Source organism: Vidua chalybeata, chromosome 3 (genome assembly GCF_026979565.1).
Source record: "Vidua chalybeata isolate OUT-0048 chromosome 3, bVidCha1 merged haplotype, whole genome shotgun sequence".
In the NCBI taxonomy this organism is placed as follows: domain Eukaryota; kingdom Metazoa; phylum Chordata; class Aves; order Passeriformes; family Viduidae; genus Vidua; species Vidua chalybeata.
In genome coordinates this window covers 34,438,218-34,458,394 of record NC_071532.1, presented here as the reverse complement: position 1 = coordinate 34,458,394, position 20,177 = coordinate 34,438,218, and the positions used below count along the sequence as shown (strand labels likewise).

The following is a 20,177-nucleotide window of genomic DNA, read 5'->3' as shown; positions in this document are numbered from 1 at the left end:
GAGAAGGTCTGTGCACAGATCCCTGGCTGAAGGATGGAGGCAATACTGGAGCTGAACAGAGAGCTCTGCGCAGATGCTGGATTTGTACTGGACCTGAGCAGGGAGCCGAGGTATGAAAGGTTAAAATGCAGCTGTACAAAAAGTCCCCAGTATTGAATGACATGATGGTGAACTAGAACATATGATTCTTAGTACACTGTGGTAGGATTTGAAAATATTCAAGCAGTTCTATAAACCAATTCACAAATTTTGGGAGAAAACAATCACTGATGACTTCCAAATAGAGATGCAGCCTATGAGATATAAAACCCAGGGCCTCATGTTGACAAAAATTTAATGCATCTGCTGAGGAAAGTATCATTATTTGCTTATGTTTTTAACCTCTTCTGTAGACTTCTTGTTGCTGTAAGAGCATACGGGTCAGTATGGACCCATTATAATGTTTTATATATTTAATGTCTACATTTTGTTGCATAAAATCAATGCTATTTATCATTTTCAGTGATTTTAATGTTTTCCACATGTATGAGGATTGGTGCTAATTATCACTGGAATTTTTCTAAGCATAATTGTGGGAAATATTTCCCACATATTTCCAATTAGTAACATAATCCATGGGAAACTTGGGGGGAAAAAATAATACAAAGACCTTGAAATGTAAAACTTAAACTTTTTAAAAAGGCATTTGCAAATAGGAGTTTAAATGCTAGGTACTGGTTGTCCTTTTTGATTGTACTAAAATTACATCCTTTTTTCTTTAAGGCAACAGCTTTTTTTTGATCCCACTGAAAAAGAGAAATGTTTTTTTTTTTTGAGAATAAACCAGTCCTTCTTGCCATTCCACCCCTCTCATCTGTAAAATGGAGCTTCTCTTAAATTTTGGGACCCATGTTGTTTCTATTACTCTTCATAATAGGTGAAAATGAGAAATGTGTTACCCATGAGGTCTGTATATTGTATTTTTCCTTGTGTGTTCATGATGTGATTGACCACATGTGAATATAATACCTATCAGTGCACTTAGTGTGAAAAGGAATTATAGAAACTGAGAAAGCCAGTTAGAGACTGAGCTCTTCTTATGTAAAGTACTGAATTTGTTTCTTTAAATGTTTATTTTCATGTTAGAAACAATCATACTTTGTTTGGATCTTCCTTTCCCCTATTGGAAGAGACTGGAGTCAATTAAGTGATTTAAATAAATTTTTAGAAGAAAAATGAACTTCCCAACCTCAGAACTTCCCAACCTCAGAAACTGTGTTGTGGGAAGAGGAATATTTGCAGAAGGATTCACTTTTATGAATTAGAAACCTTTGGTGTGCCTGCTGGGGGCATGTAAATAAATATTGATTAACCTGTGCAATGTAATGCTGTATTCACCTGCCTCCCTTAGAGGTCAGGGATGGGTTCCTGGGGCCTCCTGAAGGCCCATGGTTGGAGCAGAGTCAGGTGCATTTTTTGAGCTGCATCTGATTTAAATTAAGGTCTTGTTATCCACCACCTGCTTCTCACTGCCCTGCTCTCCTCCCAGAGGTTACCAGTTAAGTTTGTTAGGAGAGATACATGAATAGTCACTCCCTGTTTATTCCTGTCAGACTTGGTAGATGGTGGGATGCATTTTAAAACAGATGTTGAATCAAAACTGTTTCAGGTAGGGGACAGTTCTACCTGCTCCGCTCTGGTTGGTGCTGACCTGTGGGAGATGTAAGATAGAGGCAGTCTGGAGCAAGGACAGACAAATGGGAAAGAGCTTCCTTTGCAAGTCATGTTTTAGTCCCAGGAGCCTTTGTGGTGACAGGCACTCCAACAGGTACTTTCCACAATCCATTCTTGCCTTTCACCAACTCCTCAGTGTTCAACTATGTTCATATTTTACATATTTTTATAAATTGCTTGTTGCTCCTATTATTTTTTCTTTTTATTTAAGCACAAAGTCTATTTGTTATATATCTGTTCAATGCCAGATGAAATGAATTTTTTTCCTTCGGCATTAAGAAAAAATTATATCCCTTTGCTTGTCAACTGGTAATTCCTTGAGGTTTTTGCTGATCTGTTCCCATTTTGATATATGATGTATTCTCCACCATTGGATTCTGCTTTTTCAGCAGTAAGATTTAGCACATCACTTGTGCTTTTGGAGGACTCATCTGTTTCTTCCCTTGTACCTCTGTAGATAAAGCATTGAATATTTTGTTGAATTTTCCTCTTCTTCTGCCCTGTGTTGACTTAATATGCTCCCACTTAATAGAAGGATTTTGTCCAAAGGGTGTCACTTTTGTAATATGCCTTTTTCAGCATGAGTCACTTTTTTCTTATGCTGTTTCTGAAAAAGCTTTCTTGCTGTTCTGAAACTTTCCTGACTGGGTTTAGACAAATTAGTTAAAACATAGAGTTTAAAATATTTCTTTTACGTACTTGGAAAATGCAGTGTTTCAACCATTTCAGTAAATTTAACAATATTAAGAAGTTTGGCTTGCTACACTTTTTTAGCAAATAAAAATACTTTTGCTCTATGTATTTGTCTTAAAATCTGATCATGTGCAATTAATTTATCTTTAATCTGTTAAATTATTTTGGCATAAAGATTTAGCATCTGCAAGTATTTTACATTAAAACATGGGCTGCAGATGTTGGGCTTGGTTTTGTGTTGCCTCCTGCTTCCCCATTCAGTAGCTGTGTGCTGCGGTAGGTAGCATTGTCAGGAGAGGCAGGGAAGGAAGGGAATTTCAGCGCAGGTGAGACCTCATCTCTTAGAATAAAAAGGAATCTGAAATAATTACACGTGGAACAATTTCCTGCATGGGACCTGCCCTCACTTCCCCGTTCTGTTTTTGTGAGAGGGAAGTCAGCCCATCCCTGCAGCTGTTGGACAAATAACTCAAATATATTTGTGGGTGCATCATGTGCTGGAGAACTGCTGCTCCTTCATCTCAGCAATGGGCACCTTACCTTGTGAAACAAACACTGTGGTTTGTCTCTGCTTCACCTTATAGGAAGCTTGTAAATTGTGTTTTCGTGCTATCTGATGTCTGGTTTTATTTCCTCTGACAGAGTTTACATCAGAAGATACTGAGGGTGGTGTCTCCACCTATTTTTTATTGCACTTCATTTTTTGGTATATGCAGTAACTCATAAAATCAGGTGGTACATAGCTAATTTCTTCAGCCCTCTTGTATGGTGGCTTTTTTCATGCTGAACAAATCCATCAGTAGCTTGCCAACACATACTTGGTGATTTTTTTTTTTTGATGCTTTAAAGTCTGGCAGATTAATTTTAAAAAACATGTATTATTTAAATTACATTACATTGTATTAAATTACAGCATGTAAAGTATGTATGGGAAAACCTGTGAAAATCATTTAACAAGTTGAATGTCTGAAAAAGGCCCTCAAACCTTTTTATTACTGGCTGTAATTTCTTAAAAAAAAATATGTTGTCATGTTACAGTTGTCAATCTTTAGGAGTTCTGGAAGCTTTAGTAGTCATTGCAGTTGTTTTGATACCTATTGCTGTAGGACCTGATCATTACAAACTGAATAATTCAGCCATGCAGAGTGTTTTGTACAAGGTGTGTACAAGTTCCTTTTTTTTTCCACCTGGGGAAGAAACAAAATCCCAGAACTGACTTTGTAGCACCTGAAAGAATGTCCCCAACTCCAGTTTAGTACAGCAATGACAAGGCAATTCTTCTCATGAATTACCAAATTCATAATAGCAAAATTTTATCATTCTTATTAAAGATAGCTCAGGGTAAGAGCTCGGTAAGGTAATAATCTTTATCTGTACCCACTTACCAATGATCAGGTGATACGCAATAATATGGTATCTTGTGGCACTCTGTTGGTGTGGCAGAGCCCTAGGAACTGTCTTTAAAAATTAACAATTAAGAATTTATTGCATTTGGGTAGATTGTGAATATTTTCACCTCCTCAGTTGATATGGCCATTCACGTTCCCCAGCCTGAAGTGGGATAAATGCAGGTTGTTGCAGACATGGATATTTCATCATCGCTTCCTCACAATGATTCAAAAAATACCATAATTTTTAGAATAATACTTTACAACAAGAGGGTGAAAGCAGCTTGTTGGAATCTCAAATTATCTTTTTATTATCTTGAGCAAATACTCTGCTGCTATTTCTGTTTTTCTGAATCAGTCCTGACACAGGCAGGGACATGGTATATCCTTTCAAAATGATGGTGAAATTGCACTGTTACTTGGAGACTTAGCCCCAAGGAAAAACTTGCTTTTTGCAATTGTTTTAGCTCCAACTACATGACTCCTTTCAATATGTGGGCTACAAAACCTCCTACAGAATTGGGATCAGACCAGCACAGATTGACAACCTAAATTAAGCTTAATTCTCTCATGCAATTTAGGCCTCTTTTTCAACATTGTACCTGATAGAGCAGTTCTCCAAGACCAGTTCAGATGTTTAGATTAAGTAATTACTTCTTAGCCTAGCTGTGGGTGATGAACTGAAGGCTCTGTTTGCACTGCAGCATTTTTAATGTTGCTAAAAACATGCAGCTCCTTCACCTCGGCAGGTACTTGGTTTTCTGAAGGAGTTGTGTTCATTAATTTATTTTAATCTGTTGATTTGGGTGGATCACTATCAATTATATGCTTTAACAACAGTGTGTTTGTCCTTAATTTGAAAGTCTCCAGTATCATATACGGCTCCATCAGATCTGAAACTCCTTAGTGTTTTTTATGTTTTCCTAAGAGTTGAATCACTCACAAGTATTTCTTGTTTTCTTTTCCCTATCATTTCTTAAGTTTAATATCCTGTCCATCTGCATCTGTTAAGAGTCTAAAATGCTGCCTTGATGTTGCATCCTAGTTTCATGAGTTGTCAGGCCACATTTATCTGAGGGTTGTTCTAAAGGCTTGTTCTCTGCTTACACCTCTTTGCTTGGCATGGGAACCTCTCAATGTGATCTTAATGTGCCTATAGCTTATTGATTGAATTTTCAGATAACTGCTTCTTCTCTTCCACTAAAACACCAGAAAATTAAACACTTCTCCTTTCAGGAATTCCTCATACATAAACTGTTGTTCTAAAAAAAGTAAGCCAACCACTTGTGAAAGATTACTTAGATATAACTTGTATGCAGGTTGTAAAAGGGGAATTTTCTCCCTGCTTTTGGAAAGTCTGACTGCATTTTAGATTGTCCAATTCCTGCTGAATCTGTGTATAATTTAGTACAGCTATCTTTGAGGATAGATGTTCTATTTAGAACCCATTATAGCATTGCCCTTGATCTGCTGCTCCCTTTTTACTGTTGCAGTGACCGCATAGATCTTTGAAAGCAGGAAATTTAAAAGATGTAGGTGATGTTAGCTGATGGCTATAATCTTTCTTTAATAAGAAGGATTTATTTGTTGAAACTGTTCTATGACTTCAGGATACAAATTTATGACAAAGTACAAGCTTTGTACAATTTCCAGAACCAAGCAGCTCTTATCCAGAAAAAAGGTCAAAAGTGGAATATATCCATTTTCCCCTCTGATATTTGCATAATATTTCTTGAGCATTTTGAAGAGTGGACTTGTTACATGATTTCCTAGAGGAATTCTGCTTTTGGCTTTTTCTGGAGGCCTCTCTCATCTGTTCTGCTCTGGTTTTGTATCAGCTGTTGAGAAATTTTGCTAGAATCGCCAACTGCTCTTGTTAGGTGAGCTCCTGATTAATCTTATGACAGCAAAACTGTTTACTGGTGACCCCTTGGTGCCTAAACCCCCCTGAAATAGAGAGATGGAGAAAGATCTTGCTTTGAGCATTAACCAGGGGAGCACTATTTCTGTGCAATTTTGCTGTCTGGTGAAAAAAATTATATTATTTTTCCCCCCTCTTCTCCCTCTGATTTGTTGATTTTTTTCCTCTAGAAAGATGACACCCCCCTCAAAAAAATACAATAAAAAAAAAAAACCCTGGAGATTCTCGAGAAAAATATGTGGAAAAGTCATACACATATCAAATTGTAACTTTATCTACTTAAAAGAATGAGAAATGTACAGTGTTAGCTGTCACCAAAATTCCTTTATCCCCTGATAGCCGTCAGCAGTGGTGGTGGCATAAATACCTATCCTAACTCCTGTGTTTATACAGGTTGAGGCATTTAAGTGTTGGAACAGTGTCCCTATGGTTTGGGAAACTGTGTATTACCTCAAATCATTTTGGTCCTAGACATGCTTGTAAGTGAAAGTTAAATTAATACTATATAATGACAAATACATCTTTTGTGCTGTATGCTCACTTGCTTAAGTGATTTTTGCCTCTTGCTATTGCTGTGTAAGAGGAAAAAGTCAAAATATTGCAGATCATTGGTGCTAATAGTATAAACAATAGGAAAACATATAATTTTCTTTGAGATCTGAAAGATAAAGGAGGAGAATAAACTTCTAATAAGCCTGGAGAATGTAAATTTTTTTATAATACAGTTGGCACAGTGTACAGACCAATGATTAATTGGTCATAATTATACTCAATGCTGTAGATATTAGAACTTGCATGACTCAGTGCAGAACACTTAATTGATTTTCAGAAAGAACTTAGAGAGGATGGAAAATATTCAAATTTTCCTGTTTACTTTAAGACAAGATATTTCACATAAGCTTATGTGTGGTTTATTTTATTTTTTTCCCACAAAATCTCTTGGCTGTGCTTTTGCATTCTGGAGACCAATGATACATCCTATCAATTTTGTCACAATGCCAGAAAGGGCTTCCAATGACATTTTTTGAGTGGTCATTGGGATCAAATCTATCTTTTCGTTTTAACTATAGACATCATCTAACAGTGGAGTAAAATTCTCTGTGTAACAACAGAGTAGCACTGTGCTCAGGGAAGAGGGAACAGTAGAAATTAACAGTCCCTGTATGTTCATCGTGGAGCAGTTCTGGAGTTTTGCGTGTGTGGGGGATGCAGCTCGGCTTCTTCCCGCCCATCCCAAAACCTGGCCAAATTCTCATGTTTCTGTTCCAACTCAGCTTCAGTGAGTTCTGACCCTCCAGTCCACATCTGTAATCACAGCAATGTATGTATCTTGGGAGGCTGGTTCTGCACATGTCTGCTGTAATGATGCAGCACATTTGGAGTGCTGTAACTGAGTACAAACCCACCCTGCTCATGCCCAGCATCCCAAGGACTGTCTGGTCATAAAGACTGGTTTTATGCTGTTCACATGATGCAGTTTAAAGAAACAAGAGTACCCATGTAGGAAGCCCACTGATTGTAAAAATGGGTATAGCAATAAAAAGTATTTATTTGAGTTTATTTATTCATTGTGGAATTTTCAACAATAGTTCACCATCTAGTATGTGCTTCTTTCAAGGTTTCAGCAGGTTATGGGCAGATGACTTTGCTTGAATGACCACTTTGTGTTGGGTTTTGCTCTGTTTCCATTACATGTCTGGTTATATTTTCAATTTGCAGAGTCTATGAAGTGTTTGATGTATTTGTATAAACAATTTGATTTCTGAAAAGATGTTCTGAATTAAATGCCATAGCTGTACAACAATACACTAACAATATTCTGAGATCATTTAAAGCTCTTTGTTTAGTAACACAATGAATGTCATTAGACTGTTATAGTAAGAATGTGAACACTAAAAACAGCTTGTAAAAATGAAGATTTTTTGAAATCTAGAATTATGGGGGATATTAACTTGGAGCATCTGCTTCTGTCTTTAATTTTTGAGTGAAATGTTTTCCTATTGATTCTTGACAAATGTGTTTCCCATCAAATCAGGCATTCAAGTTTCAGTTTTGACAATCACACCTCAAAAAACAATTTTCAGTGCAAATTTGGAGATGGATATTGAAAGCGTGAAATTAAAAGTTGCTGTTCTTTTTGTTTGCCTTTCAGTTGTGGTACTTAGGAGTCACAAGTTGCATCTTGCAGCCACACTGACTGGAAACACTTCCACTAAAATAAAAGCAAGTCTTTTCATGGAATTGCATGTCATCAGAATAAAAATAAAAATAGAAACTTCTATAAGAGCATCAGATCTGCTAATATAAACTGTGTATGTTTTCCCTCCACTTGCCTCTGTTCCCTGACATTATTTGTATTGGCATTTAGTCTGTACTTGTCCTTTGCTGCTGGAGCAGCCCAAGTTGTATTGAGCTGCTCAGTATAAGCATCATCCTCAGAGCTGTACCCTGTGAAGGCACATGAAGCATAGCTCAACTCAGGTGTAGCTCAGGAATGCAGGGGAGCCTGCATGGGAGCTGTCGCTCAGATCACGTCCAGGACTTAACAAAAATAGGAGGTAGTGAGGCTCGGGAAGAAGGGCTGTGCTCATGTTCTCTGACTCCCCCTTTTCCTCTTTGCCTGTGCCAGTTATGCTTCCCTGTGTCCTGTTGTAAAGCTGTCCTGATTGTGTGGCAAAACTGTTGGCTTGTGGCTAGTGAAATATTTCCAGGTCTACAGAGTGCTCCAAAGCTCAGAGGGATAGAAATCTTCCATTGGGAAACCTTGAATATTACAAGGGTTTATGCACTATTTATATCTGTTTTTTCTTTGAAGCACTACAAATGTTTGGTGTGTTTGTAAAATTTTCAAGATAATTTTAACTGTTCAATTGTATAGTTTTGAATGTGGTTAGTTATTTTCTTTTTTTCTCAATTGTTTCAAGATTGGCAACTGAGACAAACATTGCCACTCAGAAGAAAATAATTAAAAACATTCTGTCTCCTTGAAAAACAGGTCTATACTTTGTATCTGTATCTATGTATAAAGTTTTGTAGTCAATAGAAAATTATACCAGTTAACATGGAGCATTTGATAATTAGAATTTTCTTGATGTACTTGTTTATTGTTATTAGTGCTGAACCATGAATAATGTACTGGCTTTCACTTTATAATCTGCAGCGTCTGCTGACTTTGAAGTTCAGTAGTCAATTTAAAGTTTGCTGGAGCTGACTAATGATTCACCAGAGATTTTTGTGAGATATTTTGTCATCCATTTAAAGCTTGGAAAAGTCTGCTGTTGCAGCCATCTGGCAATTCTTGGTTCTCTGGAGGAAAGAGAAGCCTTTTGATACAATAGATCAAAGCATTCTGCTCTTTCAGTGACTGATACCTATAAGTAACTTAGAAGTTTCTCAATGTATTTCACAATGCCTGTCTCGTTTGCCAAACTTTTGTATTCTAACTACAATACAATATTGGCCACGAATTACATTTTAATTATATTTGAATCATTATTTAGAGACGTCTGTTTGCAGTTGATTTACAGATCCAAGTGTTTTATTAACCAAGAGGTTTTAAATTTACCAAATAGACTGTTGTGATTAATAAAATTGATGCTAAATCTTGTTGCTCTTAGAGCTAATGGTGTAGGTAAAGGTACTCTCAGCAACTGTACTTGTGCTACACCATAAGCCTGAGATATAGGTGTACCTATCAAGGAATTTCAGAAGTAGCTGATGTGTCTTGGCATGTAGCCTATATCATCCTAATAACTGTATATAGTCTTTAGTAATAGGTGAGCCTTATTATTTAACCACTCAAAGTACAGATGACAGATGTGTTAAGTACCAGATATCCACTGACAAGTCCTTCAAACTTGCTGTTCTTTACATTAGGTAGCTTGGAGAAAGGAGAAGACTTCTAAGACGCTGAATTTTTAAGTACTCAATAAATTTAAAGCACCAACTAAATAATTAATGTGGTACCAAATTTTCAGAAATAGTATCATGTGAGTTTGATGAAGGAATAGCTAATTTATCACACACTAAAATTTGCTTGAATTCAGATTTAAAAGCGGCATTTAGATAGCAGAAGAAAATTCCACATACTTGTGCTTGTCATATGAACATTTCAGTGAGCTATCCAGGATAGATCTGCTGCTCTTGTTCCTTGCTAAGTCCACAATGATAAATTTGTAATTCCATACTCCATGAACTTCCATGATTTAATGTTCTGCCTGCTGTAACTCTGAATCAGATGCATGTGCTTACCTGATTGTTTATCTCCCTGTCTGCTCAACATGTGCTTCCTAGCAGCTACAGTTCAACATGTTTTTTCTTTTTTTTTTTTTTTTCTCCCAGTGTAGGAACTTTGCTGTCTTGGTGGATGTTCATATTTTCCCTCAAGGCTCCAGTAAAGACACCAGCTGGTTTTCAGATCATGAGAAAGAGGTACAACAAATATCAATTCTACTTCAAAAGTATATGGCTGCAGGGAAAAGGTTGAATTGCCTTGAACTGTTCAGGATTTTTCAGCATTAGGAGAATATTGTTAGTGATACCTAACCATCAGCAGTTGCCATGGGACCCCTAAGTATACCATATGTGCTTTTTGGGTCACCAGTGACCGCTTTAAATTTGCTTTTTAATTTTTAAACTCTTTGTGTGTGTACATTCATTCATGCATGCCTGTATGCTGTGTGGATTCTTCTGACTTAACTTTTCATTTAAAAATATGTTTCTCATGAATGCTTGTAAATTATCTTGACTGATATAAACCAGATTGTGGCAGGTATCATTTTGTTGGTGAAAAATCTTCCTATTAATTTTTTTTCCTCATTCTGAGAAGTGTAAATGATGTTGCATTTAGAGGATGCAAGAAAACATAAATATGCAAGATAAACCGTAGTAGAACTGTTGCCTCTTATGAAAAGAAACTTCCATTATTTTTAAGTATGTCATGTATATCATGATGAAATTGTGGAAAATCAGAACAGCAAAATTCTGCCTGTAACTTTGATCAGATTGTAGAGAAACCACAGAAGATCTTGTGCTGCGTTGCCGGCGGGAGCTTTCCCCTATGTATGGGAACTTGAGAAGTTCCCTGTTGAAAAGGAAGGCAGGACGTGTTTGGGATGCCTGTGGACTTTCCCGCAAGTCTCCCTTACGGTCATTTTCAGCAGATAGCTTCTCTAATAATGCCATCATTAACTTGTCACTGCACAGCATCCCCAGACATCTCAGAGTCATACATTTCAGTGAAATTAAAAGAAACAATGCGGTAATATCCTGAGGGAGCAAAAGCAGAGTATTTTGCAGCATATAGTTTGTCTGATTTGTGCTTTATTAAACAGAGAAATAAGAAAACAGGGAAAATCAGTTTTTTTATGGCTAAATGAATGCTCATTACCTTTTCTATTTATAACCAGTTTTACTCTCCTGGTTATCTGAGTTTTAAACGTTCTCAAAATGTATTTTGTAAGACTGCCAAAACAAAAGAGATTAATTTCAGGAAATTAGCTCATGATTGATTTAATAAAGAGGCATGACAGGACAGCATTCGGTGCATTTCTGTGACTGCATGTTTTGAGAGAAGTACAAAGGTTGCATATTTTCAGCAACTGAGAAGTGCGAGTCAAATAGCTTTGCAATTCACTTCCTGAAAGTTCTGTGCAGAATCTTTGTGTGAGGGGAGAAAAGGTCCTAAAGAAAGATTATTCCAACGTATTTTTTATGAGAGCTTTTACATGTTCATCACAAGCGGTTTTCTGCATTTTTGTTATTTCTAAACTCTGAAAAATGCTCGTGGTGGTGCGGCCCTCTCTGCCTGTCTGTGGGAAATGTGGATGCCTCTGTAACAAGCACAATTCCTGCTGATCCCCTGCTTGCCCTGGCTGAAAATCATGGGCTTGAGCTCAAGGATCCTGGTGATGCTGTCCCAGGGGCCCTTTGGCTGCTGGCTCCTTGGAGCGCATGCTGTGGAGGGCAGGATGGAACAGCACCAGTGCCCAAAGCATGGCCCTGGTGTGAGGAAATACAGCTGGGTATTGGAATGACCACCATGGCACGCTGCTGTGGCCAGTTGGATATAGAGGATTCTTGGGATTGCTGTGAGATGCTGCAGTTTTTCAGTTTTTCCCCTCTTTCTGCCCTTCCAAATTCCCTACCCTTTCTTTCATACCCCTTTTTCCCTGGAATGGCAAAGTCAAAGTTTTCTCTTTGCTCTCTGAGGTCTACATGGTTCTTTGTGGGGAGCTGTTTAAATCATGTTTCCATAAGGCTAACAAGTAAAATATGTTCCATGTACATGAAGGAAGTGCAAGGTAATGTTACTGCTGTGGAAGGAACCAAAGACACACCATGTTTCTGCTGCTTTCGAGACCTTCTCGTTCTAACCCCAACACAAGCCCATGAAGGAATGTGTAATGGGAGCACTTTAATGAGTTAAACAGAAGGATAAGCAAATACAGAAATTTATAATTGTGCTCTACAAGCAGAAAGGAAAATGGATTTCTTACTGAAAAGACAAAATACTGGCTGTGATTGACTAATGTATATGCCCTGCTTTCATTTAGAGCAATGCATTAAAATTTTGTTGTTCTGGGTACTTTCTACATTAATCAAAAGGAAATTCCAAGGCAAGATAGTTTAGATACTACTTACATAATTTTATCTATTACCCTAACACATTATAGAGGTAAAATTATATTTTTGTGTGCTGCAAAGTATCATTGCTGTGAGCACATAGTTATGAACAATGGAAAATGAGAATACTGAGGGGAAAGTCTCAAGTGTGTGTGTGTGTATTAAGCTTAAAACTTACTCTGGTGTTCAAGAGATGAATTTTTGCTTTTTACTCCAAGTATTTTTTTTTCTGGGCAATTCTGGCAGAAGGTTTTGTTCTTCCTGAGTTCTATGTGATTTTATTGTGCTTTGTTGAAGAAAGTATGAAAGATATGAACAGTTATGTTTAGGAGCAGAAAAATCTAAATTAATTAGAGCAATTAAGTTGCTGTGACCTAATTTGCTCCATCTTATCCACCCTCCCCAATCCCCCTCTCTCCCCCAAATTACTCACAATTGGAGCAAAATATCTATTGTGGTTTATCAGGATTCTTGTAGAGAAATAGTGTGTTGACAATTCCTGAGAGGATTTTTGCTAAAATTTTGCTTAAATACCTAGTGTTGTGATACATTTTTAACATGTATTTTTTCCTACTTTGCATGCATATGAAACTAATTTCTGATTTTAAAAAGTTAGTATTGTAATATAATGTATTTCATCTGCCAAGTAAGAATTTCATAATGTATTTCTTCTTTTGTTCTTTAGAAAAATTGTTTGAGTCCCCTCCTTGTTCCCATCCATTTCCTAATTCATGTGCTTCTCCTCTCAGTGTTTTTCCTCTTAATGGAAGAGGGGGTAATTTTGTATTGGTTTCTGCTGTGTGCCTGTGGGCGTTTCTGTAAGTTTAGATCAAACCAGGCCAGTGGTTTCTCTTTCAGGAGGTCTGCAAGCTGCTAGAAGAAGTTGTTGCTTCAAGGATCAAACACTACTTGGAGGCACCTAAACAACGTGGTCAGTGGAAATCCATGCAACAAGGATCATCTGGGCCTTTGTTTCTTACTGGTAAAAGGAACTATTTAACTTAGTGTGCAATAAAGTGTCGTGGAAAATACTGTTCTTTATTTTTTCTGTGAGAAATTTGCTATCAGGAAGGCCTGAAATAGTTGATATTTTGGTCTGGAATTACTTCAGCTATGTTAGTGAAAAAATTAAGTGGATTTTAATTTTCTGTGTTGCTTAAAAGTGAACATAATGCTGGTATTACTAGTCTGAGAGCCTATCATTAGAACTAAACAAAAAAAAAAAAAAAACAAAACCAAAAACTTACACAATCCTTAGTCCTGCAAAATTGATTGAAATCTTCCTGGTTAGTTAAATCTTCTTTCCACTCACCCATTTAGTTTGCAATTTTTAAATAGAGAGATATTATCTTTAGTTCTCCTTTTACTTTTGGCAATCTGTTCAGTCTTAAAAAGTTGGTGTGATGTGATAAATGACATTTGTCATTTCACCAGTGCTACTGCAGGCCTGGCAGCAGCATCCATGACCCTGGAAGTGCAGAGATTAAGAGCCTTCACTCATTTGGAACTTGTTTTTTGTATGTGTGAGGGTGCTGAGGCCAGCGGGTGCCATTTCAGTACATTACATTTTAAACTAAAGATCTCTGTGGCTTGGGCCTTGCTGTTAGATCAGCTTTGGAGCTCAATGGCTGCCAGTTTTTGTTTAATACCATATCATTGTTGGCATAATGCTGGGGTTTACAATTGATAGGCTTATCTGTTGGTCTTATATCATATCAGCAATTTATCTTTAAATAGTTCTTAGGCAAAAAAATACTGGTGTTTGTTACTAGCCTGGAGCAGGTCATAAACTTGTCTCAGAAAAGAGGGGCTGCAGTAGTAAAGTTCTGTGCTGACCATGCTTTGTCACTTTTCCTTAAATACAGGTGAGATCTCTACTGGAGTATGGCTTCTGCAATGCATGTGATTACATACATTAGATCATCATTATGCTCATAAATTTCACAATTCAACATGTATTATATGAACAGTTTCAATAGGGAACAAATTCTTTGCCTCTTAAAATGCTTTCCATTGTTAAAAAAGGTGTGTTCATATAGAATGCTGGTTGGTGGTTGGAGCTTTACATGCTATTGTCAATAATGATAAAACACAGGTTATATACTGTATGGTTGGCTTATTATTGCAAACTTTTAGGCATATATGGGAGCCAGGTTCTTCTGGCATGACATGGGCTTTTTCCCACCCCTCAAGAACACAATACCACATAAGCAAGAAGTGCTTCAGGCCACTAAAGGATTTCCAAAACCTTTTCTTCCTTGCAAGTCGTAACTACATTTTATCCCTTTAAAATATTGTTATTGTTTGTCAAGCACATGAACTTTCAGACCCCTGTACTTTTCTGATTGTGCGTGAACATTACAGATGGTGAGATTGGAATTTTTAAGATCTGTTGAGGTTTTTCTGTGTTTTCTTTTATGAAGGGATGTTTTTTATTATTTATTTTTTAAAGTTTCCTGCCTCAGTAAAAAGTAGATTTTGAAAAAATTATGATTTTATAAGGTGAAATTGCCAGACTGACAGGTTGTTTTTATATATGTGGGTAGATGCAACACTAATTTAAGTGTGTTTGTTAGAATTTAGGGTCTTCTTTTTTCTTTCATATCATGAACTTTTCAGTAAAAATACTGGTATGCTGTCTTAGGGTTGGGAGCTGATCTTCTGCTTGACTCTTCCCCTTGTTTCCTGAAAATTAAAAACTTAGGGATATGCATTTGAGGAGGTCATCAGTAATATCAGTGACAGTTTTTGACTAAAGGATATTTACTTTGGATGAGGCAGAGTGACTGTTCCATCAGTTTTCTGTGGTTAATCTCACTGTCATTAATTAACAATAAAGAACTAAAGGAAGAAAACAGGCTGTGATAACGAACATTCATGTTCAGCTTCACTTCCAAAGCCAACTCTTTCTTTTTCTCTCAGCCTGCTTTGCTCAAGGCTGTAATTTGTAAGAAAGGAGTGCTTTGTTCAAGCCCAAGAATCAAGTTTCTTCAAGTTCCATTGGAGTCTGTTCTTACCTGGGAAGGAAATAACAGAATAGGTGGGTGTTCACTGGGTCCTGCCTCTAAGGATGACCCTTTGAGGTGAGCCACAGGGACAGGGGGCTGCACCAGCTACCTCTTGTATTGTGCCCTCCTCTCTGGGATCATGGTTTCTGTTTGTGGGCTGCAGGGAGATGGGTTTGTGTTGTTCACACAGATGAAGTGCCATATTGCAGGCCACTGCTTGGCTGGCAGGGTTTTGTACCACACAAAGGAATGCAGGAGCCCGGTGTGCTCCATGGAGGTGCTGCTGGGGAAAGGCTTCAGCTGCAGCTCTTGCTGTGTTTGGAGCTTAGGAAGAGTTTCTGAGTTCTTCAAGCTCTGTGTGGTTTCTTTTGCTCCAAGTTATTCAAGTCAGTGTGGAGTTGCGCTGCTGTAAACCCCCTTCTCTTGTAAGGAGGTGTGTATCTACAGAGGGATCCTTCACAGGATTATTAACTGCTTGCTTATTCTTTCCAGTGCTCCAGGTCAGTAGTCCACCCCTGCCTGTAGCTGCATCGTTTCAAGTCAATTTTAACTAGTCTTCTGTACACACTGAAGAATTTATTCAAAATTTCTTGAAAAGAGAATTATTAGATCAGTATTAATAAGATTTTATATAGCCTTTAATGTCAAGGCATGTTGTATTAGGTTTCATTTCAGAACTAGAAACCAAGCTACCTTAAGACTTGTTAAGTCTTCTACTTCCTTACTACTATAACAATTTGAAGAGAAAATTTTCACCTATCACAGCTTCTTTTTAGTATTAACATTATATTATGTTTAATATTAATACTGATACTACCTTCCATTTTTTGTGACACTTAATGTAAATATCCATGCAAGTTACTTGTTAATTTACATTTCTTTTCCATTTGAGTTACACCCACACTGCAGTGTGTGGTGGGTCTCATACCAGCTCATTAGGAAATCTGTGGGTGTTACACACAGGAGAAGAAAGAAAGAAGGAAAGAATGGAAAAATGAGAGAAAGTAGCCAAGACAAGCAAGTTCTTCCTATTCTTCCTTCTGTCTGAACAATTTCCACACCCTTCCCAAATGGCCAGTATAAAAAATTTGCCAAAGTAAGCTTTAATTTAGTCCTTGGACATAGGCTTTGGTATAAACTCTCTGTTCCTTGTGTTTAATTAATGTCCAAATGTGTTTGACTTTGGTTTATTTTATTTTTTTAAAGAGAAATTTAAAATGGGGTGGATTTGCAAGGGCTGAATTTTGCCTGCATCCAATCTGCATGGTCAAAATCATGCAAGAAGGGAATCAGCCAGGTATGGCTTGTGATTGCATTATTTGAAGTTTCATGTTCTACAGAAGGTGTCTGATTTTGATCAAGAGCAGTGAGAATGAAGAGGAGACTACAGAGGTCTGAATAGAGGTATTAAATACAGGAGAAATGGCAAAGGGAGAACTGAAAACAATAAGGAAGAAGGTGAGGTTTACAACGGCACGGAGGAAACAATAAGGAGAAGTGAAAAAAAAAAGTGGCTGATAGAAATATCAATGTTAGAAATGGAAGGAAGGAAGAAGGTATATTGTAAGCTGACCTTCTTCCCCCTCTTGAGGGAGGAAAAAGTTAACTATGTTGTTCCTACAAGTAATTTTCAGATCTACTTTCATTCCTTCCCTAGCATCCTTGCTGTTTTTCTTGGCTTGAAGGTGGGACATTTTTGCTCTGATTTCAGATCTTTTTATTGTACAGTCTCTTCTACAGTGAAAATAATTAGAGAGCATGCTGTCACATGGCACAGTGAGCTCCCAGCTTGATTTTATCTGCTTTCTCTGGGACTCTGTGTACTTTTTAATGTATTTTTAACTTTCTCCTCTCATGAAATGGAGGTTACTGTGATCATGTTTCCTGAGTCCATCTTTTCACCCAGTTGCTTTTTGCAAATGTGACTGTACTTTATTAACAGGTAGAAGTCTCAGACTTGAATTTCTCAGACATTAGCTTCTTATAAGCTTAATAAAATGACAAACTGGAGGAGGTACAAGAGGTGTTATGAGTAGTTCAGCCATACAAAGATCTGGAGTCAAAGTTCATGTCTAATTTAGTATAAAGAAAAACACATAAGATGCAATTTCATAAGAAAATACATCTCTCTTGCTTATGAAATGATTTTTTTGGCTCCTGCAAGCACACAAAAATATACAATAAATCATGATGGTAAATATTCCAAACTCTTTTGGCCTTGCATTTTAATTTGAACATGATAATGTTTTTAAGGGAAACACCCTTTTCAGACTGCCCAGTTTGCTTTAGGAGTTGCTGTAGGACATGAATTGTGTGAAATGCTTGTAGGCTATGTCCCACTTTATAATCCTGTAACAGCAAAACTGATTCATTCCCACCCTTCCAGCTCAGCTGTTAACTCATGCTCCTCTGCTGTGAAACTGTTTGGTTGGCTTTGAACTAGAATCTTTTAACTTGCCTTGCTTGAACAGCAACTCGACAACACTTCGATGGGTGCTGCCACAGGGGTCTGGGGAGGAATCTTTCCAATGAACTTGAGATTTGGAGTTGTACATTTTAATATCTGTCTCTCAGAAGAATTACATTGCAGCTCTCTGCAATGGACTAATTTATGATTTGTGGCCAAGTCCTGCAGATCTGTGTGAACTTTAAACTTACATTCATCTGTCTGTGACAACAGAGCACCCTGAAGTATGCAGTAACTTATGCAATAACTTATGAAAAATGTTTTGGTTAGTATTTTGTACTTAATAGTTCCTGGTTTTGCTTTAGATTACTTCCCTCCCCCCTGCCCCCCCCCCCAATTTTCTACAGCCAGATAATGGGGAATAAGAGTATCTTTTTTTCACCAAAGCATTCTTCTTCTAGAAGAACAAGAATATATATCTGAACCCTTTTTTTTGTCATTTTGTTTTTATCTCAGGGTAAGGGGTATTTGACAAGAACAAAAGAAATGTCCGTACTTACACACTCTTGGGGTGTTTTCTTTATTTGTGATTTTTTTCCTATCTTACCTTAGATTGTAATACAATAGAGCTGGGAAGAATGCCAAGAAGGGCAACAGAGATGATCTAAGATGAGGAAATGCAATACAGGGAACAGTTAAGTGTGCCTGGACTCTTCAGCCTGGAAAATATATCAATTATGGGGAATACAACCAAGATCTATGAAATAATTTCTTGTCTCATTCTCTTCCAGTTTGAGAACAAGGGCGTATCAAATGAATGGAAATGCTGTGGTGGTTATGAGAGCTGTGGAACTCTTTGGCAAAGGATAACAGATATGATAAAGGCTTGTGCTGCATCTACAGCAACATGGGAGAGTATTCCAGGGAGGGTGCAGAATTTCCTCTGTTGCGCTAAAGGCCTGAGCTGAGAGGGTTTGGAGCCTGGCAGAGTATCAGGGAAGTAACTATGTGCACTTGGCTATTGTATTTCAGGGTCCCCTTTAGGCATTTTACAGCCAAGGTAGGTCTTTGGTCTTCTCCTGTGTGGCCTTTCTTACCATTGTGCCCCTCTGAAAAGGAGGCTCATTCAGTCAGAGTCAGTGGGTGTCAGAGGCTGTGAGGAACTTCTGCACTGCCTAGACTGAAGAATCTGCCTTTGGAAGGATCTTCTGTGGTGACACTGATACTGGCAGAGGCCTCAGCAATGGCTCTCCCTGTCTTACATGGGATGTTTGCAGTTGCAGCATCAGCTGGGTTGAATATGTTCTCCATATTTTACTTCTTCCCTGGTGGCAGCTCCTCATAAAATTATTTATGGTCTTGGGTAAGAAATGAAATGTTGTATTTATTTTAAAGATGTCCTTAATAAAGTGTTTTATATAGGTAGTATTGGATTGAAAAAAACAACAGGACAGTTGTTTAATTTGGTGTATTCTTGTAAAAAGGAAGAATTTGATGTTGGTTTTGAAACAGTCTCGACCTCTACCCTTAAAATACTCCCTGCCTTAATGCATTGTATCACTTTCTCTTGCTTTCATCTTATTTCCATTTGTTTGTCTCTTCTTCTCATATGACTTTTTTCATTTTATGAAAAGAAAAAATAGTATGGAAATGAGTCCTAGTTATGTGTGTGTGCAAAAAGAAGTGTTTGCATGCACAAACAGCTACTCTCTTACATATCTGTATGAGCTATAAAGGTCTTCCTTTATCATCCAAATATTTCTGCAGAATGATTTTGCTGTTAGTACTTAAGTTTATGCAATGACACATATATTAATGCAAATTTAAAGTTTATCTTTGGAGTTTTCTTTCTATAGTTAGGCAAAAAATCAGCATCCATTAATCATGTGTCTTTACAAAGTGGAGTGGTGTGTCTCAGTTTCTCAGAGTTGGCTGGAAGTTAATAGATAATTTATCTCTATCAGTTAAAAATGAAGTTTAGGGTACTAGTTTGATGCAGGTGTTTCAAGTTAGGCAAGATGAACCCCACCTTTAATTTCTGATTTGATACTCACCTGAGAATATCAAAGTGACTCTCATCTAGGCCAGGGAATGTACCCTTGGAAAGAGTCCTTGGCATGCTTGTTCCAAGTGGGAATTCAGTGTTTTTGGAGGGCACATGAAGCCAATTTGAAAACCTGTCCCTAAGCACTATTTCTTACTTGATTGCCTTACTCTTCTTTGCCACATCTTTTCCTCTTGGAGGTGCTCTTCGTGTGTGCTCTCTGTAGGTTTTACAGCTTCTCCAGTCCCTTGGAATCAGGAATACAGAGGATGGATTCTCAGTGTCCAGCTCATGGACTTCTTTTAGCACTAGGCACAGCTGGAAGAGGTTTGGTTTGGGGTTTTTTGAGTGCTCACTGTTTTGGTTGAAATGTTTTGAT

The 20,177-nt window shown here is 37.5% G+C and overlaps 1 protein-coding gene across 4 annotated transcripts in view; it reads left to right on the top strand.

The window, feature by feature from the left end:
- Nucleotides 1-20,177, top strand: part of SLX4IP (SLX4 interacting protein) — a 70,317-nt gene that overhangs the window by 24,197 nt on the left and 25,943 nt on the right. For all 4 annotated transcript variants that reach the window (XM_053939228.1, XM_053939226.1, XM_053939229.1 and 1 more), the window contains 2 exons: nt 10,057-10,146; nt 13,198-13,321. In XM_053939228.1, the coding sequence (XP_053795203.1) occupies nt 10,057-10,146; nt 13,198-13,321 (214 nt within the window). The remainder of the gene's footprint in view (nt 1-10,056; nt 10,147-13,197; nt 13,322-20,177) is intronic.